This window comes from Pteropus medius, unplaced genomic scaffold (genome assembly GCF_902729225.1).
Source record: "Pteropus medius unplaced genomic scaffold, Ma_sr-lr_union100, whole genome shotgun sequence".
In the NCBI taxonomy this organism is placed as follows: Eukaryota; Metazoa; Chordata; class Mammalia; order Chiroptera; family Pteropodidae; genus Pteropus; species Pteropus medius.
This window is the reverse complement of record NW_024349566.1, coordinates 298,904-326,214: the sequence shown is the minus strand read 5'-3', so window position 1 is coordinate 326,214 and position 27,311 is coordinate 298,904. Positions and strand designations below refer to the sequence as shown.

The following is a 27,311-nucleotide window of genomic DNA, read 5'->3' as shown; positions in this document are numbered from 1 at the left end:
ATTAGGAACTATTTCCCTAGCAGGGCACAGCTTGTCACAGACTTGGTGTGTTTATTTTCTTTTACCAAGGAGCCTATTCTTTGTGATGTGACTGGCCCCTGAGGAGATCCAAAGGTCCTGGGGATATCAGAGCGGGCACAGGATCCCTACTGGGGACAGAAAACAGCTGGGGAGGCATGATGTTTTGATGAAGTTGATCCCCAGAAGCCTTGGTGGAGGAGTGGGGGCTGCCTACATGTGAGGGAATAAGGGGGAAAAAAGGGGAGTTCGAACAGGGAAAGGACCTGGCTGGGAAGCAATCGTGAAGCCCGAGAAGGAGCTGGCTTGCTGCCTTCCTGGACAGCAAGGACGCTGAGAGCATTGTTATTGTGAGAGTTTTCTGGCAACAGGGAGCCCCCAGGGGCAGGGATGGGCCTGGACCAAAACCCAGGAAAGGGGCACAGCTGGGCTAGGCCTGACTGGGCCTGGCTGGGCAGCCAGCCCTGGGCTCCTGGGGTCCCCAGTTTCTGAGGCTCCAGGGGAAGGACAGAGGAGGAAAGAGCTTCTCTTGGGGAGGCAAATATGGGATCTGCTATGCCTGAGTCAATTGAGTGAGAGTCAGAGGGGAGATGGCACAACTCTCACAAGGTGATGGCTACTCAGGGCTGAGGCTCCACAAAGCCCAGGGAGGCAGGAAAGGCTCCCTTCACCCCCTTTCCTAGCATCCCGATTTCCCACGTTCCACTTTCCAGGAAGGGGTCCAAAGGGTCTTCCCTCATTCAACAGAAGTAGGAATTATGAAAGGAGAGGAAAAGTCAGCCGGGGGAATGGATCCAGGAACTAGCCCCATTTTCCTGGTTCTCGTCTGCCTTGGACTGGGGCAGGCAGTGTGAATTTTCAAATGAAACAGACGAGGTGAACAATGGGGAGACCTGGACCAAGGGAGACGAGACCAGGAAGTGTGAGGAAGGATGGGAAGGCTGGGGCCTCAGGCTCAGCTTCATGGGGGTTTCTCTCACCTGTCTTTGCCTCCACAGAGACTGGGCCATGTCGTCTCCCATCCTGGATCCCAAAGAGCATGAACTTGTATTTCCTATTGGGCTCCAGACCAGGGACAGTGACCTCAAGTTGGTCTGCAGCCACAGACACCACCTGGGGCTGCCCATCCCTATCCTTATACTTGATGATGAAAGAGTCAAATTCTCCCTCAGGGACCGTCCACGAGAGGCTCACGGAGTCTGGTGTTACGTCTGTCACTGTCAGCTCCCCCAGGTGTGGCTTCTCAGGAGACTCTGTGACTGGGGCTGGCAGGAGGGGAGCTGGGATCCGGGAAGACAAAGAATATGGCTGAGATCTTTGAAGGGGAAGTGCCCCCTCACAGGGCTCCTGGGCTCCCGGGGCCTCCAGGAGCCTCGGACTGAGGTGGGGAAACTTTATTTTCACTGGTCTCTAACAGAAATGTAGTATGTCCTTCAATGATGACTATAAAAACCAACCATGGACTACTAGCAGTACCTTTGACTTTGTCACCAACAATAATCATGGATGTTTTCATATCAACTTAGAATTTCTGCAGAGACTTCAAAATACTGGTTATACTCATCGCTCCTTCCAAATGTGGATAGGTTATTACACATGCCACTAAGTCTTGTTATTTAATGAACCAATAAAGAAGTCCCTGCATTACTAAATCATAAATTTGAATTTAAAAATATTTTGATAATTGTATATCAATATAATTGGCTTCCTTTGTAATCCTATGCATTTTATTTTATAGATTTTAAAACATTGCTCTGAGGAAGGTCCATGGGTTTCATTGACACCGTGGTACAAAAATGGTGGAAACCCATGCTCAGGAAGTCATGAAGGTGGGGAGGCCCTGGGAGCCAAGAGCAAGGGCCACTTCCAGAAGGGAATACAGCTCGAGCCAGGGGGCTGAGCACCTCTGACAAGGGATTCAAGGATGAGTGCTGTTTAACCCCAATAAAATAGGGCAGCAGGGTGAGGTGGTGGCCGTGTCCAAGTCACAGCAGGCTTGCAAAGAGAAGGGGAGAACAGCTGTGGACAGTCAGAGGGAGAGAGACAGTCTGTGACTAGATTTGGTCAGGTGAAAGGAAGATATTTTGGTCTGGGGGATGGGGTGGAGTAGAGATGGGGAATGGAAGGCAGAGAAGGGCCTAGCCCAGGGAAGGGGCCAAGGTCTCACAGAGAGACTAATATGCCTATGACCCCAGGAGGATCTGCAGAGGCCACTGAGGCAGGACCTGAGAGATTACGGGGCAAGGGGACTCTGAATAATCAGGGATGGGGACTGCACGACCCCTCACTCACCTGTCATAGCTATCACAGAGAGGGGGCCCACACGCTGCCCACCATGTAGCCCATAGAGGTTCATCTTATATTTGTGTGCAGGCTCCAGGCCTGGTATGGTGGCTTCATGCTGGTCTGCAGCTACAGGCACCACCTGGAGCTGCCCATCCTTGTCCTTGTACTGGACCACAAAGGAGTCAAATTGGCCCTCAGGAACTGTCCACGTGAGGCCCACGGAGTTGGGAGTCACATCTGTCACTGTCATGTCCCCCAGGCGTGGCTTCAAGGGGTGCTCAGTGGCTGCAAGAATCTCTTCTGGTTGTGGAACAGAGACAGAGATGGTGGAAGGCTGTTAGGAAAAGCCCTTCTTTCCCTTGGTGGTAACTACATGCCTTGTTTTTGTGGTGCCCGAGAAGTAGGTCTGATGGAAACCTCCACTGATTGGCAGCATCTATCTGGTAACAGCCCTTTACTAAGTTCCTGCCAGGATCTGGGGCTGTGCTTAGGGGGCTCGGTGTTAGTAGTCACTGAAACCTGGGAAAGTGGCTGAACTTCCATCTGTGCCTCAATGGCTCCGAGTTCCTCCCCGCAAGGCCTCCCATTGACCCCCAAACTCTATTTGCTCAGCAACCTCCTTGGATGCCTAATCAATGTCTCAAACACAACAGTCCAAAATGGAACTCAAGGGCTCCCCTCATACCTGTTCTCTCCTCAGCCCCTCAATTTCAGTGAAACCACAGTTACCTTCTCAGTGCCATCCGGGGTCCTGTCCTACACCCCAGCCAGGTGCATGAGTAAGTCATGTTGGCATTAGCTTCAGAAGCTGGCTGTCCTCACCACCTCCACCACCGCCATCTCCAGGTAGCACCAGCTCTTCTTATTGGATTATAGGGCAGTCTCCTGAATCACCTCCCTCTTCTATCCTCACCCCTCTTCTCTCTGATCCCCACACATTAGTCTGAGCCTGTTCCTGCCATGGCTTCTATCTCACTCAGAACAAAAACCAAGTCCTCAGCATGGCCTCTAAGCATGGCCTCTAAGGCCCCACACATTCACCTCTGATGTCTCTTCCCCAATTCTAAAACATTCCTCGCTGGTCCACAGATGTTCGGGCACCTTCCCTCTGCCCCAAGTGCTCTTCTCCAAAAGCCTAAGTGACATGTCCTCTCCCTTCTTCATTCTTTCCTCAGGCAGCCCTTTTCTGCCTCCTTCCCACCCACTCACTTACTGGGCTTTGCTTTTCTTTCCAGCTCTTGTCACTGTCACAAATGGTACCACCGACGTATTTGTGTAATTTGGTGCCTGTCTCCCTCTGCTAGAATGCGAACTCCACAGGCAGGAGCTATGTCTTGTTTCACCGCTGTGTCCCCAGCATCCAGCACACAGTGGGTGCTTCACAAATGTTCATGAAATTAATGAGTAATCTGTACATCTGGACTGGGAAAAGCCAAGCTCAGGACCTGCTCGTCCCCATTGCCTTAGAATGAGCTGAGTCTGGCAGACACTCCTCATCAGTGACTGAACCTGGAAGGTGGTCCCAAGAGGCAATTGGTAGTGGGGGTGAAAGGTGGCTAGGTGGCTGGGGTTCCCAAGAGCTTATTTCCTTGGCTCCTGTGGAGGAGAAGACTATGTTCCCAGCAGATAAAACCTGCTTTAAAAAGGGCTGCTGATGAGGCCTCTGGAAGACAGAAATGAGTCTGAGTGGGGAAGGCAGAATGGAGGCAGCCAAAGGGGGCTGTGAGTGACCACCACATATTCTAAGCCAGGCATTGTATTTCACTTCATTTGCTTTCTAGTTGTTAGTTCATGTAGACTCCATTTCCTGCTCATTTTTGCCCTCTCTGTATTTCTTTCCATGAGAAAGAGAAACTGTCCCTTACCATCAAGTCTTATTGTTGGTGGTTTGGCTTCACTGGAGAAGGTAAGATTATAACTATCCCTGGGTATGGCAGTCCCCACGTTGCATGTGAAATAATCCTTTCCTAATTTAGGAATGTTTCTAACTAGCTGTACACATTTCTTCTTCTGGCTGTGGTGCTGTGCGCCTAGCATGGCCCCTTGGTCAGCTCAGTGGGCTCCAGCTGCCCATCACCTTCCTACTCTGATAATGACCGTCCTGCTTAATCACAGAGCTAAGAGCTGGGGAAGCTGAGAACAGAACTGCCAGATTCCAAAACTCAATTTTTCTCTATTGCATTGGCTCAGAATAATGCCTGACACAGCCCATCCTTACCCAGGGACCAGGGACAAGGCTTCACAGAACCCAGTGTGGCTGCCCAGGACAGACAGACGGAGTGAGGATCACTCTAGGAGAAACCTAGGCCGCAAGTTCTGGGCCTGGCGCAAGCCTTCACCCTGCTTTTAAATTTGTAATCTTTCCTCTTATAGTAAATGCTATTTTTCAAAAATGTGTCTTTGTTTCAGTGAACAAAGGGAAAAAAAGATGGCTCTTGCTGTGACCAAGAAGGTAGGCAGGAGAGTCCCTTATGCTGAGGCTCCAGAGAGGAGGTGCTGAGGCTGGGTCCTTTATGGTGGCCAATGGCCTATACCTGGCCCTGAGAGAGGGGTGGAAGGGATGTTCTACCTTGCTGTAAAGTCATTCACTGTAATGTAAGGAGGAGGCAAGGTAATTAAAATGTTAAATCAGGCCACATTCAGAGACTGCAATGTGCTGATCAGCTCTGCAGTCAGGCCACGAGGACACCTGTACAACAAAGGAAGATTTCTTCTGGGATTGCTAACAAACCTCCACACTGTGAAGGGAAAACAGAAAAACACATTCTTTAAGTGGCTGCCCTACACAAAATAAAATCATTCATTCCCTATGGCTAAAATCATAGGGAACCTATGGATTAAAGGCTGGGAACTGCCAGTGGGCCTTTTGCACTACATATTCTTACCTTTTCATACTACATACTCCTCTTCCTTGCTGTATGTCCATATCAAAGGAAATGAGTTAACAAAGTCTTAAACTATAACTCACAGGAACTAAAGAATGATATATAAGCTGAATTCCCTGAACACTCAGGGTCCCTCTCAGTCTCTGCCTCTGAGAGGAGACCACACTCTGTGGTGTCACCCCTTTTCTAATAAACTTTCCTTTGACTCTAACTCTGGCATGTGTGTTGAATTCTTTCTACACTCTCCATCAAAAGACTCTTTACTTCACTTGGTGCAGGGCTTGGTCTCCCCCTACTCAGAGAAATTTGCCCTGTTCTGCATTAACTGGATGAGTGGTAAAGAAGGCTTCCAGCTGCACTGAAGCCAATGTCTTATACACACTGACCATCTAAGAGCTGAACCAGCCAAGGCAGACAGAGCAAACCCCTGAGTAAGGATAATTATAATGATCCCAGCGGCAAATACTGACAGCATGTTCACTCTTGCCAGGCCTTTCTTAGTGCTTTATATTGTAAATTCATTGATTCCTCACAACGGTTCTGTGAAATGAGCATTACGATCCCCATTTTACAATGAGGAAGCACGGAGAGTCTAAAACTTGAGCAAAGTCATAAAGCTGGTTGTAGCCCAGTCCCTGTGAACTGCTCTTTCTAGTCTTTCCCAAGCAGGTGGGGCCTCAGGGTTCCACTGCAGTAAGGAGAGCAATCAGTACAGGGAGGTTAGGGGCCATCAGTGGGAGTAGAGCAAACCAGGTCCCCACCCTCACTCACCGGTCACACCCACGGTGGACATGGGGCCCACACGCTGTCCCTCATGCAGGCCGTACAGGTACACCTTATACTTGCGGCCCGGCTCCAAGCCCTGCACGGTGACCTCGTTCTCCTCACCCCCAACACGCACCACCTGGGGCCGCCCGTCCCTGTCCTTGTACTGGATGGTGAAGGAGTCGAAGTGGCCCTGGGGGACGGTCCAGGAGAGGCTCAGCGAGTCCGAGGAGGATCCTGTCACTGTCAGCTCCCCCAAGATGGCTTCCTTGGGGAGATCTGGAGCCTCTGTGCTGGGTTCTGTGGGGCTGGTAGTTTCCTCCACAGCCTCCTGGGGGGCTGAGAAAAGAGATCAGAGATATAGGCTTAAAGGGTGACTTGCTTTGCTGGTGACATTAATTACAATAACAAGTACATCCAGCAATTATGTTCCTCAAGCTATAGGCCTAGTGGTTTGTGTAGCCTTTGTATTAGCCATTCAGTAACTCATTGACGAAGACAGAGCTCCGTCATGTACTGCTGGCAGGATTGTACTGGTAAGTTCTATGGGATAGGGTCTCCCTTCATGTCTGAGAAAGGAGCTGAGATAGGAAGAGAGGAACCTCTGAGTTCTCGACCGTGTTCACTGACAATGCTGACCTCAGGAAAGTGAGGGGGCACTGAGGCCTCCTTCTGCCTGCACTCCTCCTTTTCAGCTTCGCCCCTCCCAGGCTTCCCAGTGCCCACCCCACTTAACAGGACAGGAGATGGAATGTGCTTTGGCTGAGGCCTCCCAACGGCCCTGCCCCTCCCTTCGCTTTTACCCTAAGGAATGAATTGCTAAGGCAGGGCTTCGGACCAAAGTGGGAGAAAGATTTGGGGAGTGGGGTGGGGTTGAAGAGGGCCCTGCTCTTCCCTGACTGGGTCTAGAATTGAAGCCACAGGATACCTACCTGCCCTCTGCTCACTTAGGTGTTTGCTGAGGCTCCGTGGACGGGGGAGACTGGAGTGAGGGTAGCCAGCCCTTCTGTGACCCACCCCCAGGTCTACTGGAACTACTTAGGGGACAGGAGATTAAGGAGAGAGCAGTCAAGAATGATAACCCAGAAGAGGATGGAGAAGGTAGGGAAGTGAGGAGGGAAAAAGGATAGTGGGAAGCGAGAGAGTCAGGGATAACTAGCAGCTCACTCTTCAACAGCAGTTTCAACGTGCCAGGCACTGTATGTATTCTAACAACCCTATGAAGCAGCTACATTATTATCTCAATTCGACAGATAAGAATGCTGAGGCACAGAGAGGTTCAGTAACTTGCACAAGGCCCCATAGGCAGAAAATTGCAGAGCTAAGATGAAAATCTAGGTAGTTGGCTCCAGAGCCATTCTGTGCTGGCCAAGGAGGCTGGATGAATGCAGGAACATGGGTGTGTATGGGTGTGTGTGTGTGTGTGTGTGAGAGAGAGAGAGAACAGAGCAGCAATGGCATTAGAATATTAGAATGTGGGTGGCAGGTGACAGAAATTTAGAAATGACGATGGCCCAAGCCAGGTCATGGTAGGGGAAGAATCCCAGCAAAAACCATGAGGAAAGAATATAGTGGCTGAGGACATCTGCGGGAAGCTCAGTGAGGTGGAGGGATAATTCCAGGTCCTCAGAATGGGGGAAATGGGGCCTGTTCTGGAGATGGAGAAGAAGCAGGGCCATGAAAGAGGTTAGGGTAGGGGCTGGTGGCTGGGTGAGAAGTCCTGGGATGTGGGCAAGAAAAGGGGCCTTGGTAGAACTGGAACTGAGAACAACAAGGTGGAGGGAGGTGCGTAGGAGTCCAGGTCCTGTCCAGAGGGCTGGGGGCTGGCAGGGGAGGGAGGCCCATGAGGCCCTGACTCACCTGTGGTGGCCACCACAGACACAGGCCCCACACGCTGCCTGCCATGGAGGCCGTAAAGGTTCATTTTATACTTCCGGTCAGATTCCAGGCTGCGAACGGTGACCTCATTCTTGTCCCCAGAGACGGGCACTGCCTGGGGCTGCCCCTGTGCATCCTTGTACTGGACCATGAAGGAGTCGAAGTTGCCCTGGGCCACTGTCCAGGACAGGTGTAGGGAGTCTGGGGTCACATCAGTCACTGTCAGTTCCCCCAGCAGCGGCTGCTCGGGGGACTCTGGGTGGTGGGGCTCCTCTTTCTTCTTTGGGGCTGTAAATAAGAGGATCTAGCCAGTGTTGAACTGGCAGCCTGGGATTGGGGCTTGGGGTTTGGACTGGCTGTCACACTTGGAGAGTCATATTCAATTAGTGTGAGTGCTGAACTCCTGGGAAGTCTGGCACTGCCAGGGCATGACACGCCTTCTGGGCCTTGGGGAGCAGCTGAATGGGATGAATGGGGCCCAGCAGTGCAGGGGAGGCTGGCTGCCCTTCAGCCTGGGAGCAGGGCCAGGATTTGGAGTCAGCCATCTCACTGGGAGGCCCAGCTGGTTCCTGGTTGAGGGCAAGTACATGGAAGGTTGGGAGGGGTTACATGGGGCTTAGTTGGCTGCCACTCACCAGTGGTGCCATCAGCCATGAGGGGGCCATGCCGCTTCTTATTGGCAATCCCAAACAGAGTAAATCTGTACTTGTGGTCAGGGTCCAGTGGGGACACAATGAGTGAGCGCTCAGGCCCTTCCACAGGTACCACCTGGGGCCGTCCATCTCTGTCCCTGTATTGGACCATGAAGGAGTCGAAATGGCCCTCGGGGACAGTCCAGGAGAGGAGCAGTGAGTCTGGGCTGGGATCTGTTACCCACAGCATTCCCAGGCGGGGTGTAGTTGCTGGGCTGGGATCACTCTGAGGTACTAGGAAGAAGGAGTAGAGAGAAGGGAGGGACACAGGTCAAAGGAGAAGGCACATCCATCTCCCACATAGGGATGCTGTGTGAGGTTGTGCAGGTTGTTCACTGCACAAAGATACATGGCTAAGGGAGCACTGAGGGACTATAACCAGCTGGCACTCTGCTTGCCAAGCTGTATGCCCTAGTGACAAGCTACGCCCACCTGGAGGAGGGGTGCCTTCTTATAGTGTATAAACTAGTGTGGCCCTGACTCAGTCTAGGGAGGGGCTTCAGAGAGAAGAGAGCCCAGCCAGCCCTTTCCACATCTCCACGTCCAGGGATCAGGACAACCTCCACTGCTTCCAGGCCTAACTACTAGCTGGTTTCGCCTCCAAGAGAAGAGGGCACGATGCTTGGAATGAATTAATGTGGGAGAGTTTCCCACACCTGTACCCTGGGGCCCACCTCCTCACCCAACCTGTGCCACTAGCCATCGGTAATGACACAAGCTCCCTCATTGGGCTGTATCTCCCTCTACCTCCGCCCTCTCTCTTTGAGCTCTATTCCCAGCCCAGATTCCAGAAAGAGATGTCTACATTGGTTGTAGCCATGTCCTCATGTCCATTATCCTCCCAACCCAGTTCCACCCTCCATGGCGGCTCTCACCAGGGTCAATGGTGAGCTCACCATAGCTAAGTCCTGTGGACACTCTGTAGTCCTGAATCACTCCTACAGAATCTAACATGTCTGACCAAGCCTTTCATTCTGGGGTCCAGGAACCACTCTGTGAGGCTTAGACCCTCTTCACAAGTCACCCCCCAGCCTACCCTGCTGGCTTCTCTTCCTCTGCTCATACTCTGAGTGTTGACTATCCCCAGGGATCCAGTAGCCCTGTCTCTTCTCACATGTTCACCCTGGCTCCTGTCCATTGGCACCGATGACACCCACACCCCTTCTTCGGGCCTCCCCTCTGCTCCTCACACCCATGAGGGCAGCAGCATCATCCCGTGGCCCATCACTTTCTGCTTGAGTGACCTCTTCCTCTCTGTGCCTCGATTCTCCACATCTATAGCATGGCCATGCCTCCCAAAGCTGTTGTAAGGATTAGGTGTGATGATACACCTAAAACATCTGGAACACATTTGACAAACGTATTCCATTAAAGATGTTTATCCAAGTGTTCTGCTGCGTTGTTCCTCATCTCTGCTTTTCCTTGCCTCTGGGAACAGGACTGTCTGATCCAGAAATGTGGAGGTACCTGGGCACCCTTGCTCTCCTTCACCTCCCATATCCAGCCTCACTGCCACCCTCCCAACCCAGCCACTATCATTTCTTGCTGGCTCTTAACTCACTCCAGCAGCTACTTTTTGCAGCAGCCTCAGTGTTACTTATAAGATAAATATCGAATCATGTCTCTCCTTAAAACCCTTCAGTGGCCTCCCAGGGCCCCCAAATGAGGCCCGAGCTCCTGTCAGACATATAAGATCAGTACCCTCAGCCCCCCAGGTAGCCAGCTGTCCAGTCGGAGGAAACACACATTAATTTTCCTACAAGGCCACGCTCACTCCTGCCTTGCTCTCACCACAGCTCCTTCTGTCTGCAGCCCTCCCAACCTCTCTGCCTGACCCAACACTATCTTCTCTTCAGGATTCATCTCAGGCACCCCTACCTCCTGGAAGCTTTCCTGAAGTTCCCAAAGCAGGTTCCCAAAGCACTGGGAAGACCCCCTTGAGGACCATGCAGAAGGTAGGGGCAGGGGTGTGCATGATTGCTCTCACTTACGGATCTTGGCTTCAGTCACCAGGGGACCATGCCTCTTCTTGCCCACAAGCCCATACAGGACAAATTTGTACTTGCGGCCCATATCCAGGTTGGTGATGAGGGCAGAGCGTTGGGGACCCTCCACAGGCACCATCTGAGGCCCATTCCTGTCCTTGTACTGGATCATGAAGGAGTCAAACTCGCCTTCAGGGACCGTCCAGTGCAGGAGCAGGGAGTTGGAGGTCACATTTGTCACTGTCAGCTCACCCAGGCGTGGTGGTGCCAAGGGCTTTCCAGGCTTTTCCAAATCCCTGTCTGGAGTTGGGGGAGGGAGGAGGGTGGTGAGGGGGTGGGCAAGGGCGAAAGCAAAGCAGGAAGACTCAACCATTGCCTTGTCCTTGTCTCCTTCCCTCCCTTCTACCCACTGGCTCACTCCAGCCTGGACAGCTCAATCCCTTTCTCGAAGACTCTATTTCCCCACCCTTCAGCCCTTTGTGACCAGTCTTCCTGGGAAGGGGACATTTTCCCTCTTAGCATCTGTTCTGGAGTGAGAAGTTTCACTCTTCCCTTGTGACAGCTTCCCCACCCCTCACAAAGTTCCCAGTCTCTCTCCACACCAAGGTTTATAGGAAGTTTCAGGTTCCCCATGGTTCTTCTTGAGAGTTTCAAAACTCCCCACTGTTGCCGTAGAGCAGTCTGAAGACTCCTCAGTCCACCTTCTCTCTCCCTTGTTGCCCTCTGTCTCAGTGGTGAGCTTGACCTGGAGTTGCAGGGAGAATCAGCTACCCTGGTCCCATAAAGAGGGACCAGGAGGCAATGTGAGAGCCGGGCACCCTAAACCCTGTCCTTTGCTAGTTTTGTAGACCTCACCCATCTCTAAAGTCCTGATGGCTGTGGTGCTCCCTACCCCCAAGGAACCTCTGCCCCCACCAGAAACTGGCTGATGAGACCACAGGGCACTGTCCATGGCAGGCCAGACTTTCTGGGTAGGGGGCAGTGCCACCGCCCAAGCTTGAGGGGATGGGGGTTGTGAAGAAGGGAAGAGGGTTGAGGGTCAGTATCCTCAGGACCAGAGGCCTTCCCATACCCACCCTTAGAGGTCTATGGGGTGGGGTGAGGCAAAGGAGTGACCAGGATGTCCAGGTAGGACACAGAGCAAAGAAATCTATGGGTAGAGCCAAGGGCCTACAGCTTCTCTTCTTGAATTCCTGCCCCACGACCTGACTTTCCTCCTCTCATCTTCTTTTCCTGGAGTACTCCCCTCCCCAAACTATCCTATCATTGTTCTCAGAATCCCTCCATACCTCTTGCTTCTGAACCCTCAACTCCTTTTCTCTCATTTTCTCCCACCACTTTGACCCAAACACTAGCCCCATTCCCACCTCTCAAGTTCTGAAGGCCCAGCCCCTCCCCCAACCTCAGGAAACTGGTCTGAGCAGAACCCAGAATGTACCCATAATGCCTTGGTAGATGAGAGGGGCAGAGGGCTCGCCCTCAGGGGGTACTCCCCGAAGTGACAGCTCATAGGGGGTTCCAGGAGGGGGTGAGGGCACCAGAGCCTGGCGGACATTTCCTGGCAGTAGTTCTTCATGTACCCCTGGCCCATCGGGCACCCGTAGGCGCAGTTGGAAGTGGGCAAATGTGTCAGGTTGGGCCATCCAAGCCACGTGGAGGTGCCCTGTCTTGTCTCTGCCCAGCACCCTCAACTCTCCCAGCTCCTGGGGGCGCTGCTGCAGGCCGGGGGCCTGAGCCCCTTGAGTCGTTGAAGGGCCTGAGGGAGGAGGCTCATCAGTGGCCTCCAAGAGGCCCAAGGGGGAGGACCCTGGGAAGGGCAGGGAGAGAAAAACAGAAGAGTAGAGTATGAGAGCCAGAAAGGAACCCCAGCCCCCAAGTTCTGCCCTCTAGCCTCTAAGAGCCAAGATACCCTTCCTTTTCTGCTCTTAGGTCCATCCCTGGGGCCACCTCATCCTCCCAAAGGTCTGCCTGGTCCTCCAAACACCCCTGTCCACGACACCTGAATAGACAGGCCTGCAGTCAATAAATGAAAGAAATAAAGCCTGACATCCCTCCCCCGACAAGACAACTACGACTTCTGGCCCCACAGACGTCTATGTCCCTCCCCACATATATCCCCCTCCCCAGTGGGTGGTGGTTGTGGCTTCCATTAGTGCTGCAGTGAGAAGCCTAGAAGAAAGGAGAAGGTGGTGTTAGGGAAGGAGAATACCAAAGGAAGATGGGTAGTGAAAGGAGAGGGAAAGGGAGGACGTTCAGCTCAGGTGGCATCTGGGCCCTATGGGGGAAGAAAAGGTCCACAACCCTCCCCGTGACAGCCACAGAACACCCCTTCCCTGAGCACGGAAATCATTCCTGTGGGAGAGACCAGCATGAAGTGAGCCAAGAGATCTGGGAAGGCAGCTCAAGAAGCAGTAGTTTCCTCTCTCACATACACATGCTGCCTTATAGCTTCAAGACCACCCCCAAGCAGTTCCCATGTATCCCTTTGAGGTCAAGGTCAAATTATGGAAACCAGTAACCACTGACCACAGTCTTCAGGCACCCTCACCACAATGAGTCAGAACAGGGAACCTCTGGTGTCACTCCTGCCCTACCCCACCCAAACTGCTCGAGTGAGTCCACAGTCACTAAATGCCCCTTCTGTTGCCTAGAACAACAATCCTGGCAGAAGTGCCTTGGGAACTCGAATGAAAACCAGGAACCCCAAGACCAGGTCTCCTTGGCCTTGGGTATCTGCCAAGACCCTGGGAGTCAAGGTGGTTCTCAGGATACAGGAGTGTGTGCTTTTCTGTGGGGACCTTGGAGCCTAAATGGAGTATACTGGGCTTGAAAGCAGGAGCGGGTGGTGGGGGTAACAGTCTTAGCAGTGAGCAGCGGGAAGAACTGAGGGATGCAGACTTCAGTGGCAGGTGAACCTGGGCAGGGGATGGGTGGTTCTGCGCCCCAGCCCACACTACCTGTGGTGGTGATGAAGGCGTAGGACTTGGAGGTCTGCCCTGCCCGCACCCCATGGACCTCCACGTGGTAGGTGGTGCCGGGCCTGAGGTCGGGTAGGCTGACGGTGCGTGCGGTGCCCGGCACAGTCAGCTCCCCGCGGGGGCCCTCTGCTGGCGGCTGGGGTTGCCAGCGCAGCACCACGCGCTCGAAGTGGCCGCGGAGCCCATCGAGGGACACGAGTAGTGCGCCATCGGCAGAACTGCCCAGCACCTCGGGCTTGGGGTGGCGAGGCGCAGCCACCCCGTCGACGCCTTCGGGTGAGAGGCTGTAGATGCCCTGGTTGGAGTCCCGCTTCCAGGTGCCCGAGTCGGGGCTGGCGGTGGGGTGGGGGCGACGGGGCGTGGGTGCAGGAGAGCCGGCGGGGGCGGCGGCCGCCAGACGCCGCTGCAAGTATTCGTGGATGTGGCGCGCCACCGACGTGTAGGTCTGGTTGGCCCGCAGTGGGTAGCCATGAGCCCGCAGGTGGCGCTCCAGGTCCTGCACGGTGCCGCGGAAGCGGCCCAGCTCAGCAGTCAGGTTGCCCCACGGCCGCCGAGGGGGCTGGGGCAGGCTAGGCCCTGGCCGAGACTCCTCCTGCCCCTCCTCTGCGGGCCGAGAGGTCCGAGTCGGCCGAGGGGGGCGCGGGGGCCGCGGGGCAGGGGCTGGCCGGGGACGGGGCCTGGGGGGCGTGGCCGGGGGGCGCACCTCCGGGTAACTGTAGTGGCCTGGTGCTGCCAGGGGCAAAAAAGGGGAAGGGGGAGAGCAGGTCAGGGGCAGCCCGTCCTTCATCTCTGCACTCCTCTCACGGCAGTCCCTTCCTCCATCCCTCCCACCGGAGCCAGAGGCCTCGTCCCTGTGCCCCAGCCCCACCTGGAAAGAGAATTGAGAGAAAGGAGTCAGTGTCCCAGGAGCCCCTCAACCCTGGCCCTCCAAGCCTGCCAGTGTTGGTACCCTAGAAAGAAGAGAGAAGCCAGCAGGTGGAGCCCTGTGTCTGAAGGAGAGAAGGGGAAGTGGGAGGATAGGATGTGAGCTACAGTGAGGTGGGCGTCTGTCACATGAAAAAAAAAAAGAAAGATCCAGGCATCTGTTAAGAAACATTGAGGTTAGTGGAAAATTACTCCCCAAACCCTATCCTAAAGGCAACAGGAGTGCTGGTCTCTGATCTGCCTAATTCCAGTCCCTACAGGATCTGACCAGGGTGAACACAAGTTCTGTTTCCCACTTAGGTAGGTCAGACAGCATCTCCTATTCACTGTTTTCTCCATGAGCAGCTCCTCCCATATTCCAGCTGCAGCCTTACTATAGGACACCAAATGCCTGAGGGCGCTGTCTCCTTGGTACTCTTAATACAGAACAAGGCCCCAGCAGGTGCTTTGAGACTTCCACATATCCTGCCAAGTGCATTCAGAAGAGCCTATAAGCCCTGCATGTGCTCCTGAGGAAGGGGCTCCTACACTCAGAAACCAGGCCCTTCCCTAACCCTTGGCCAGCCATACCTGTGTTGGCCCTGACGGAAGCTGGGTAGCTTACTGCCCGGCCCTGCTCCGCGGTAACAGTCACCACATATTCCACGCCTGGCATCAGGTCAGTCAGCAGCGTCCCATCTGCCTCAGCGGGTACTTCCAGCCGCACCCTCTGATTGCCAGCGCTGACATAGGACACCACAAATCGGTCCACCTCGGCCTGGGGGCGCAACCAGCTGAGCTCCAGTGTGGTTGGAGTCACCGCAACCACTCGGAGGTCCTGGGGGCCATCGATCACTAGCCAGGTTAGAGAGAAGAGGGATCAGGTGGGAGTCTGGCTCTTTAGTCACCAGCTTTCCTTCTAAGTACTTTTCCCCACGTAGTCCCCCCCGACTCTACCCTCCTAGAGGACAGATTCCTCGCTGCCCCACTCAAATCCGGATCTCCACCCAAGACTCCACCCCACAGCCTCAGTTCTCACTGGTGGTGATGGTCTTGGAGGCAGGAGGGCCCCAGGTAGTCCCTCGAAGGGCACGGACAGTGACCTGGTACTCCTGACCAGGGGCCAGTCCTCTCTGGTCATAGGCTGAGGCAGAGCTGGGCACCCGCGCTGTGAATGGGGTGTTCTCCCCCTCTGTCTGCAAGAGAGAGAGCACCAGGTGGATCAGGGCTGGCACTCCTGCCCCAGCTGCTCAATCCCCCTTATATCTCCCTTCTCCAAGTCCAAGTAGTGGGACTGTGTAGAACTTGGCCCTGTACAGCTGGGGAACATGGGTGGTGATAGTAAACATGACTGGAACACTTACTCAATGCCAGTTACTGTTTAAGGCAATTTACGTATATGAACTCAATCCTCAAACTTTATTGGGTAGATCATATTCCCACTGGATAGATGAGGAAACTTAGGTACAAAAGGATTAAGTACCTTGCCCAAGGTCACCAACACCAAAAAAAGTGGCAGGGATTTAAATCTGGGCAGTGCGACCTCAGAGTTCTCCCTCATGGGCACTACCGTTTAGCTTGTTCATCAGCTGTTTGCCAGAATTCTACCACCTGACATATACCAGGACTTTCCTCGTGGCTTTCCCTGGGCAACCCTGACTCCCTGGGTAGGACAAGGCTTCTCTTAAGCTCACTCTTGTCAGAACGGATGAAGTAGATCAGGGATGTCTCTTCAAGTCTCACTTCCTCCTTGAAGCATCTGCACTAGCCTGAGCCTCCCAACAGACACCTGCCCCTGGCTTTGTAACCTGGGTGTGAGCCATAACATGATATTTTCCTTCAGGCATTTTTCTTGTTTCCTCAGCAGGGTTGTAGGCCCCTCAAAAACAAGGTTAATCTGCTCAGAGTTCCACAAATTTGTTTCCCAGTTTCATACCTGGCATCATGCTGGGCATTGGAGACACAAAAATAAAAGATATGGTCCCCGTCCTCAAGTAACTCATGCTCTAGTAGCTAAATGTATGTCCATGTCCTAAGTTTTATTAGATCTCTACCTAAATCTCTATGTGTAGTATATGACTGAGAAAACAACCCTCCTCCAAGTATAAAGGTATTATGATTATTTATGGTGACCTCGCAGGAAATCTGGCAGCCCCTGGTCCAGGCAGGGTCTCCTGGAGTGCCAGCTGCTGGGGGAACAGGAAGAACTGGACATCTTGAGCAGTCCAACAGCCCTGCACTTCACTGGGCTGTCCAGCTAGGATAGCTAATAAGAACTCTCAATTCTGCTTAGCTGTGTTGGCCATGATGGGGACATCTCCATTCAATCACGTAGGACTGGAAATTTCAAAAGGCACTCTCCTAAACCAAGAGAATTGGTGGGAAAATCATCATAGTAAACATCAAAGTACAAAACCAGATGAGAAGCCACAAAGAGATTTCTGGGTTGAGGACGAATAAAGCTTTGTCAGTTTTCTTGGCTGAAAAGTATTTTGGGCACACAGGATCCCTGCCCTTCTCTTTCTGCCCTAGGTATCCAGCCTAGGAGGCCTTGTTTGTCCTCATCCTTCCCACTACGTTCTCTGTCACCTCTATCTCCCCAACCCACCACCACCACCACCCACCACCACCACCACCACGCACACACATAGACACACAGCGTGCACACACACACCCTTTGGGTGCTCCCTGATGATGTTTGTGATGCTGTGAAGTCTGGTCCTATCAGCGAGACAAGCCCATCCCAAGGTCTCCGTCTCCTTTCAGACCACCTACATGAACATTTTCGATACCTCCTAGTCTCTCCTGAGGTCCATTTGGGAATAGTCCCCTGAAAGTCCCACCATGTGGCTGGCCTGAGGCAGGCTCCCTAGCCAAATACTGGCAGCTGGCTCTGCCCCTTGATGAAAGCTTGGCTGCTTCATTGATTGTCCTTGGTGAATTTCTAACCCTTGTGTTCCCAGGCGGGGGACTCTACTTGGGCTGGTCCCTGGAGCTCGCCTCACCCTCATCTCCCTTTTCAGACTAGACCCAAACACATAGTTTTCTGAGTCTGCAAGGTCTCGTGTCCCAATGAAAACTTGGCATAGCCCTGGTTTCTAGGCTGCAGAATACACCCAGACAACGAATACCTGAACCTCTTTCTGTTCAGGGGCTCATTCCCTATGCTTTCTCTTACATTCATAGAGGAGCCAGCATTTTGCAAAATAGCAACATTCTTAAGTTAGTAGTCCTCAGGCTTGGGGTGCATCAAAATCACCTGAAGGGCTTGTTGCTGGGTTCCACCCCCAGAGCTTCTGATTCAATAGATCTGTGGACAGAGTCCACAATTTGCATGTCAAACAAGCTCCCAGGTGATGCTAATGCTGCAGATCCGGGGAACACATTTTGAGAACCGATGAGTCAGAGTAAAATGCCATATACTCAGGGAGAAGAATTGTTCCTCTCCAATGTTCTGGAAAACATTCCAAAACTAGGAGTGTCCCTTGGCCAGGCTTTGAGAGAAAAGCATTTCCAGATAAGGTAGAGACAGGCTTCTAGGAAGATGGCAGTGGCTAGAAGACAGCCAGCTACTGAATATATTCCATGCCAATAGAAGTGGACCGAGAGTCCTGGCCAAAGCATGAGGCACAATTCCAGGGGCGAGCCACAGAAGGTGTAGAAAGCATAGTCTGAGGGCCAGTAGCACAGGCTGATGTGGAGACCAAGAGAGTTGTCTGGGGACCGATTTCACAGGAGCGTTTCTCATACCTGGGCCCAGAGAGAAATCAGAATGTAACAGAGGCCCGTACCTAGAACAGAGCAGATGAGCTGACAGCATAGCCAAGCTGGGTACAGGCCAGCTTGATACCACCAAGCCTCATGTGAGGAAGCTAGAGCTTCAGTTGGGAAGTTGCACCTCTTGAGAACACCCAAGGGTGGGTTCATATTTACTAAGAGCAGGAGATAGTGCTGCCCTGCAAGCTCCTTCCATCTCAAGTGTTTATTTTAATTCCACTTTCCCTGAACTTTCTTTGGAAAGTTCCTTTTAAAAGTCCCACCCTCTCAAGATTAGAACTATGTAAATAAATACACAGAGAGTGGGAGAAACACTTTAAAATGTTAACAGTGTTTGTTTTAGTGTGAAGCAGTCAAGAATTATTTTTTTCTAGTTGCCAAATGCTTGTCTTGTGATTAAATTATTTTTATAAAAACAAACAAAAAATTTTTAACAGAAGAAAAACATCCAAATCCAGGCTATCTTGGTTGTACAGCAAAGTAGAGATTTCTGCCTCTGCTTCTATCAGGGAGTGAGGAGAGACAGATCATGGCAGAAGTCTGGTTTTGGGGGTATAAGAAGACTTAGAATAACCAGGCCACTTGGAGAAGGGATGACAGTCAGCACCTTTGAGCTGCCCCTTCTGTCCTAGAGCCTTCCTAGGGTTTATGCCCTGGGAGTTATTTATTTTTCCAGAGTCCTGGCTGGGCAGAGATGAGGGTGACATGGCCTACCTACCATGGCGTTTTGTGGGATAATGCAGTAAAATATATGAGTTGGACAGTAGAAATGTCAGATGATCTGAAGCTAGGATACCAAACACATCATAAAAGCCCAATCTGCCAAAGGGAAGTCTCTAATGAGAAGCCATAAGGCTTTGTCCTTAGGGTGCCCCCACAAATATTTTAAGAGAGAGTTGGCAGGATACAGAGAAAAATGCTTTGCAATGCACTGACATGGAGGCGGGAGAACCACTTCACAGAATCAAAATTATTGCAACAGCCTAGACAGCTTGGCCCAAACCAAAAAAGATAACATTGAACAGGGCTAACTGCAAAGCCTTACATTTAGACTAAAAAAGGTATATATAGTTGAATGCTGTCTTTTTCCTTACTTCTTTCCTTCTTTCCTTTTTTCTTATTTATCTACATTTTCTAAAGTTTCTACACTAAACCTATATGACTTTTATAATAAAAAATCATAAAAAAATGACCAAAACATCTGACAGTTTGTGTGACCACAAGTTAATACATGTCAATTCTAAGAAAAGTGCCCGTGTCTCCAGTTAGCCAGGTAAATGACTAGGCTCTTCTCTGCACACGTTTTGGGGACACATTCAAAAAGTAGGAGGCACTAGAAGAGAGAACTCTAGAGGTGAAGAATTCAAGAACAAAGCCCCAGGTCAAAGAGGTAAAGGAACAAGTGGGTTTTGCCTGTGAGAATGAAGGGTGACATGATGGCTGATGTCTCCAAATTCCTGAAAGTCTATGGTGTAGGATGCGGGGCAAGCAAAACAACAAAACAAAATAAAACAAAACAAAAAACTATCTGTTAATGAAGGCCCAGCTAGAGCCATTGGATGGACATTAGAATGGGGCAGATTTGGACTCAGCACCAACAAAAATACTAACAGTGATGACCAACGAAGGACTGAACGGACTGAGGAAGTACTGAGCTCACTTTCATCAGAGGTGTGGCAGCGGCAGAAGGCCAATGCTTGCTGGAGATGCTGCAAAGGCCTTCTGTACCCCATGTGGGGCAGGATGAGAAAGCCTTTACAGCAGTTTCAGGATCCCAGACATCTGGACTCAATCACTGATTATGGGGATGTCCTATATGAGGTGAGCACCCCGTCCCCCTGGTCCTGCCCACTCAGTCCCCTCCTGGAGCATGGCTCTCACCGTGGGGATGAACTGAATTTCATAGGCATCCACAGGGCCAGGAGCCCGGGTCCACTCTGTCCGAACCGTCGTCTCCTCCAGGAGGTGCATCCTCATGCTCTCAATGGCTGGCACCTCTGCCCAGGAGAATGGGATATGGGAAACTGGTTAGCCCAAGGCAGCCCCCACCCCTTACCCCTACCATCACAGGCCCCCCTACTCAGGGCTACCCTAAGAGACCATTCCAGTACCAACTCCTCTCTGGGGGTGGGGCAAAGCTGGCAGACATCTGAACAGATGGTGCATCTCCTTCAACTTCCCCCTAGCTCCAAGAACACAGAATCTCCCTAAAAGCAACCAAAGGGGCCCCCAGCGTGTTCATAAGAGATCTGAAAGCAGGTCCTGCCTGCAGGCATGCCCCCACGGTTCTGCTGCCCCTGGTAGATACTGGCTCTCTAGCTCCTCTGACTGCCCATTCTCCCTGTATATGACCTCTCTCCACTGTTTCTCCAGGTCCCTGGGTTCCCAGGCCTCAGGCTCTGGCCTTCCCACTGGCTCAGATTCCCAGTCCCTGAGGGAGCATACTGGGGAAGGCAGGCCACTCACCTTCCCCGCAGTCTTCCCCTGCAAAGCCGTCTTGGCAGATGCAGCTGCCCTCACGACACTCTCCCCGGCCTTGGCAGTCTCCTGGGCAAGTCCGGATGGCGCAGTCTGGGCCTCTGAAGCCCTCCACGCATACACACTGGCCTGTGCGGCACAGTGCCCGGGGCCCGCAGCCCCCAGGGCAGGCGCTGGCGGGAGGCTCTTCCTGCCCACAGTCCTCGCCACTGTAGCCTGCATGGCACACACATACTCCCTGCACACAGCGCCCACGGCCCCGGCAGTCGGCAGGGCAGGTACGGGTGGCGCAAGAGGGGCCAGTGTAGCCTGAGTCACACACACAGCGCCCATCCTCACAGCGGCCTCGCCGGTGGCAGTTGGAGGGGCAGGTACGGAGGCCACAGTCCTCTCCCGCGTAGCCTTCCCAACAGGTGCACACACCGTCCTGACATACACCGCGCTGGCTGCAGTCGTGCGGGCACCGCCTCACACTGCAGTCATCGCCCGAGTACCCGTCATCGCACACGCAGCGCCCGTCTAGGCACTGGCCACGGCCTCGGCAACCTCCAGGGCAGCTGCGCGCACTGCAGTCCTCTCCCTCGTAGCCCGAGTCGCAGGCACACACGCCATCCTCGCAGCGGCCGCGACCGCGGCAGTCTCCGGGGCACCGACGACTTCCACAGTCCTCTCCCGTGAAGCCCGGGTTGCACACGCAGAGGCCGTCCACACAGCGCCCGCGCCCGCGACAGTCGCCGGGGCAGGCACGCTTACCGCAGTCCCGGCCTGTGTACCCGGGCCAACACACGCAGCGGCCACTCTCGCAACGGCCCCGGCCGCGACAGTCCTCAGGACAGCTGCGCACGCCACAGTCCTCGCCGCTGTAGCCCTCGTTGCACACGCACACGCCGTTCTCGCATCGCCCGCGGCCGCGACAGTTGCGCGGGCAGGCGCGCGCACTGCAGTCAGGCCCCGTGTACCCAGGCCAGCACACGCAGCTGCCGTCCTCGCAGCGGCCCCTTTGGTTGCAGTCGCCGGGGCAGCTGCGCACACCGCAGTCGTCCCCGCTGTAGCCCGTGTCGCAGATGCATTCGCCGTCCTCACAGCGCCCGCGGCCCTGGCAGTCGCGCGGACACGTCCGCGTACTGCAGTCCTCGCCCGCGTACCCAGGCCAACAAACACAGTGGCCATCCACGCAGCGCCCACCCTCGCCACAGTCCCACCGGCAACTCCGTGAGCCACAGTCTTCGCCAGCATAGCCCGGGTCACAGACGCAGCGCCCGTCCTCACAGCGCCCCTTTTGGCTGCACCCCCGGGGGCAGCTCCTCACACCACAGTCCTCACCAGTATAGCCGGGGTTGCAAACGCAGCGTCCATTTTCACAGCGTCCCCTCTTGCTGCAGCCTCGAGGGCAGGAGCGCAGGCTGCAGTCGTTGCCGGAGAAGCCCGCCCGGCACACGCACACGCCCTGCACGCAGCGCCCGCGGCCGTGACAATCCCCGGGGCAGGAGGGCCAGCCACAGCTGGGGCCGGTGTAGCCGGGGAAGCACACGCAGCGACCGCGGACACAGCGCCCCTGATCGTTGCAGTCCTCCGGGCAAGTCTCAGAGGCTGAGGGTGGGTAGGAAGGAAGCACCCCAGCGTCTGTGGAGTCCGAGCAAGTGGGCCCACCCCAGCCTGGCTCGCAGGAGCAGGCGCAGCGGCTCAGGTCAAACACGCCATGGAGACTGCAGAGGCTACGTACATCTGTCTGGCCTAGAGAACGAGAGGAGGGCCTCAGTCTCTCTGGGAGAGAGGCTGAGCCCTTATAGTGCTCCTCTGAGTCGGCCCCTTCAGCAGGGCCAGCCTCATTTCAAAAGACCATCTTAGCTTCCAGCTGTTCCTTATCACTATATGTGGTCTCTCAGAGCCTTAAGCATTTGCTGGGGGAGAGGGGAAGCTGACATCTAAGTCATGCCCTGGGCTGCACTCACTACTCCCAAGGGTGAGGAAGGGGTGCCTTTTTCTAATTCATACCCAGGGCCTTTATAGACGAGGGATACCCACCCAACTTCCCCACCTGCCTCTTTTTCTGTGCCCTTTCCTGTGGTCACCTGCTCACCTGTGCCAGCCTCTGCAGCAGCAGGACAACATCCTCCAGTGCACTGTTCCTTGAGCCCCTTCACCAGTTCCTCCAGGATCTCTAGCCGGACCCTCAAGGCCTGCACCTCTGAAGCAGGGACTGGAGGCTCAGTGCCTGGGGGACAGCCACAGCCAACTGAAGGGGGCAGGTTAATGCGGTGGGTGAACACCACCTGCTTTTCCCCTCCTTCCACAGTGTGCTCATAAAGCTGAGAAGAGGGGTTCCCCCCTCTTGGCTCTGCTGTGCGGCCCCCTGGCTGAGGAGGGGGCCGTGGGGCTGGGAGTGTCATATTGGAGCGTGAAGAGAAAGGGCCTCCTCTGACTGTGCCCAGTAGCACCAGGAGGGCCAGGTTAGAGATCAGGAAACATTGGGCTGGCATCATTCAGGAGGCTGCAGGGAGAGAGGGCAAGTGAGAGAAGTTTCACAAAGTAGACAAGATGCCCCTCCCCCTGCCCCATACACACACACATTCACCCACAACTAATCTACCCAGTTCACATGTTCATAAAAATATACATTCAGCCCAACCCTAAAGGATACTGTTCTTGGAGACATTGGTCCCTAACTCACTTTCTGATGTAACTTGGTAACCTTGCTCATCCCTTTTTACTGTTTCACCCACTTAGTCTTTTGTTTGTTCCACCAACACTACAAGTGTACCTTAGCCTAAGGGTCTTTGCACTATATGTTCCCTCTGTCTGGGATGCTCTTCACTCAGCTCTTAAAGATAAGCTCAGTTTTATTCAGATCTTAATTCATATGTCATCGACACACAGAGGCCTTCCTTGCTGCCCAGTCGGAGCAGTCTTTGACTACTCTATCACAATATCCTGCTTATGTTCTTCATGGCATTCGCTGCTGCCTGAATCATCTGTATGTGCAGGCACTTGTTTGTTATCTTTCTCCGACTACCAGAATGGGAATTTCACGAGAACAGGGACCTCATCTGTCCTGGCATGGCACACAGGAGCTATCCTACACATTGTATGTCTGTGCCTGGCACACAGGAGCTATCCAACACATTTATGTTGAATGGATTAGTGGATGAGTATCTAAGGCCAATCCTTCCACAAGGACCTGGATCCTAGCTCCTACTATCTTTTCAGGAACATTAAGGTACAGATTATCCTCTCTTTCTTTTATTCAGCCTCTCACTCTCAACTAGATCCTTCTTATCTGCTCTTACATAAACTCAAATATCTCCCATTAAAAAAAAAAACAAAACTCTTTCTCAGGGCTTTCATTCTTAAGTGTTGAAACTTACTATAAAGCTGAAAGGACAGGCAGAACAGAACAGGGTCCAGAAACAGACCCACACATATGTGCCCATCTGATTAATGATAAAACTGTCATTACAATTAAGAGGAGACTGATGGTCTTTTGATAAATGGTGCTGGGTCAAATGAAATTCTATATAGAAAAAAAAAAGGGATCTCTACCTTATGCCCACATACAGAAATTACTTTGAAATGAACCTACTGGACCTAACTGTGAAAGGTAAAGCAATATCTTCCAGAACAATACCTTACAAAAGAAACTATAGAACATCTTTATGACCCTGGAGTAAGCAAAAATTTCTTAAAACCTAACCACACAAAACTTAAGCATAAAAAAGAGACTTATACATTTGACCTCATTGAAATTGATAACTTCTGGTCATTAAAAGACACCATTAAGAGAATAAGAAGGCAAGTCACAGACTGGGAGAAAATACAGTTGACCTTTGAATAAAGTGGGGTTGAACTGCACAGGTCCACTTATACGCAGATTCTTTTTCAACTGACTTGCATAACTCAACCCCACCTTGTTCAAAGGTTAACTGGCAGTTGGAAATCCAAATATTCAGAGGGCTTATTGTAGTTATATGTGAATTTGTCAACTGAATGGGCTGTCGGTGCCCCTAACCCCTGTGTTGTTCAAGGCTCACATATATATGAGTTAGAGAGAGAGATTAAAATCTGAAATAAAGAATTTCAAAATAAAGACAAAAAGGTAAGTAACCCAATTTTTTAAATTGTCAAAAGACTTAAACAGGTACTCAAGAAAAGAATACAATATATCCAAAGGGCCAATAAGCATGAAAAGGAGTATAACATCACTAGTAATCAGGGAAATGCAAATTAAAACCACAATGAGATACCATCAAATATTCACCGGGATGGCTAAAATTAAAGGAACTGCCATTGCTGAATATTGGCGGAATGTGAAACAACTGGAACTCTCATCTATTGCAAGAAGGAGCATAAATTAGAGCAACCACTTTGGAAAACTGTTTGGTAGCACCTACTAAAGCATATTACCTATAACTCAGCAATTCTTGGTAAATAGCCAATCAAAATGACTGCACGTATCTTCCAAAAGACATGTACAAGAAGGTTCATGAGATTGATTTGTATTAGCCCAAACTGGAAACAACTCAAGTGTCCATGAATAGTGGAATGGATAAATAAATGTGGCATAGTCATATAATGGAATATTATACAGCAATGAAAAAACATCCTTTTGCTACATGCAACATGAACGAATTTCACATACATAATGCTTAGCAAAAGAACCCCCATTCTGAATGATGTTATTTATACGAGGTTCAAAAACAAGAAGATAGGATAAGATGACTTTCAGGGATATTATTGACTGGGAGGAGTCACAAGAGAGATTTCTGGAAATGTTTTACACTTTGATCTTGGTGGTGATTAAACAGATGTATACATATTCAAAAATTAATTGAGCTATACACTTAAGATTTGTGCAATTCACTATATGAAAGTTATACCTTAAAATACCTCCCCCAATCTCATACTCCCTCCAGCCACGACATATCTCTCTCTTCTACTTCATGGCCATGGTTGTCAAAAGATTTAATTGTACTCATTGTTTCTATTTCCCCATATCTCATTCATGCCTCAGTCAATTCCCATCTGGCTTCTCCATCTCCTTCAACCCACCACACAGCCTTCCCTAAGGTTTCCCAACGATATCACTCAGTGTCACAAAATCTAGGAGACATTTGTCTTCATCTTACTTGACCTCTCAAAATCATTAAACACTGTTGACTACATCTTCCATTTTAAAACATTATGTATTCGTGCTGTTGACATGGTAGCCAGGAGAGATATGTGGCTCTTGAACCCTTGAAATGTGGCAAGAATGACCAAGGTATTGAATTTTATTTAGCTCCCTAGGTGATTGTAATGTGCAGCCAGAGTTGAGACCTATTGTTCTCGTTACTCACCTAGGTAGATACCCTCATCCAGACCCATGATCTTAATTTCTAAACTATACTCCAATTTATAAAACTGGTTTAGTCATCTCCTCTTAACTCCAAGCAATATATCCACCTGCTGACTTGGCATCTCCTCTTCTTTGGGTCACCCCAAATTTAGCATCTGAAACTCATGATTGTCTTTCCTGTACCCCATCCCCTCTCAGTGTTCTCCACTGCAGCTCATGGCCCCACCCTTCATCCAGCTTTACAAGCCAGAAACCTAACAGTTTGTTCAATACCAACATATTTTATATTTAACCATATTTTCTAATAAACATCTCTTTAGTTTGCTTATTTTTCTCCTCTTAACCAACATTATTGTCTAAGCTACCATCTATCTTTTGCTTGACAACTGCAGTTGCCTCCTAGCTGGTTCCTCTGCTTCCACTCTTGCCCCTTAAAATCTTGAAAAGTCAACTAGGATGTTCCTCTGCCCCCTAAAAACTCCTTGGTGTCTCTTCCAAATTCTCTTTGAACATGGACAGACAGCCCTACATCATCTGGCCCCTGCTGACTTCTCCTATCTCATTTCCCATAATACCTCCCTCCCTCTCTCCATTCCAGTCCCACTGGCCTTCTTTAGGTCCCTCATACTCTTCCCAACATGGGTCCCTCTATGTGGAACTCTCTTCCCTTTTCTCTTGGCCTCCTCATCCTTCAGGTCTCAACTCCACATCACATCCTTAGAGAAGCTTTCCTGCTCAGGTCAGGTCCCCCTATTATCTGATATCACAGCACTATGCAACTCTCATTTGTAACACAACATTTTGTAATCATATATTTATTTGTGAAATTATTTTATTATTTTCTTGCACACATTCAATCTTGCCTGCTGGCCTGCAAGGTCTGGGGAGGCAGCCATGGCACCTCTTTTTTTCTTGGCTGCTGTATCCTTGCATCTGTGCTCAATAAATAGTCATTGACTATATGATTGAATGAAAATTTAATTTAAGCCTAGGACTAGTTTCAGAGCTAAAATGAAGGACAGGACCAAGGTCAGGGATAGGACCAAGGTCAGAGATAGAACCAAGGTCAGGGGTAGGACCATAGACAGTGTCTGGGACTGGAAGTTGGTTAGAAATAGCAGCTGGGGCAGAGAACCTGCCAGGTATGGATCCTGGCAGGGCCAGATGGTACAGCATTTTGAGAAACTGGCAGAATCTACTAAAGTTATATGCGAACCCTACGACCCAGCAATTCCATTCCTAGTAATATACCTACCATAGCAGTACTATTTATAATGACCTCAAACTGAGAACCACCCAAATGTCTTACATCAGTAGACTGGATTAAATAGTTT

At 51.6% G+C, this 27,311-nt stretch overlaps 1 protein-coding gene across 1 annotated transcript in view; it reads right to left on the bottom strand.

Moving 5' to 3' along the window:
• Positions 1-27,311, bottom strand: part of TNXB (tenascin XB) — a 54,734-nt gene that overhangs the window by 24,129 nt on the left and 3,294 nt on the right. The window contains 12 exon segments of the mRNA XM_039882959.1: positions 999-1,298; positions 2,311-2,604; positions 5,961-6,293; positions 7,815-8,120; positions 8,468-8,758; positions 10,516-10,809; positions 11,948-12,316; positions 14,982-15,245; positions 15,430-15,586; positions 20,049-20,164; positions 20,634-22,379; positions 22,726-23,136. Of these exon segments, the coding sequence (XP_039738893.1) occupies positions 999-1,298; positions 2,311-2,604; positions 5,961-6,293; positions 7,815-8,120; positions 8,468-8,758; positions 10,516-10,809; positions 11,948-12,316; positions 14,982-15,245; positions 15,430-15,586; positions 20,049-20,164; positions 20,634-22,379; positions 22,726-23,128 (4,873 nt within the window). The 5' untranslated portion in view covers positions 23,129-23,136.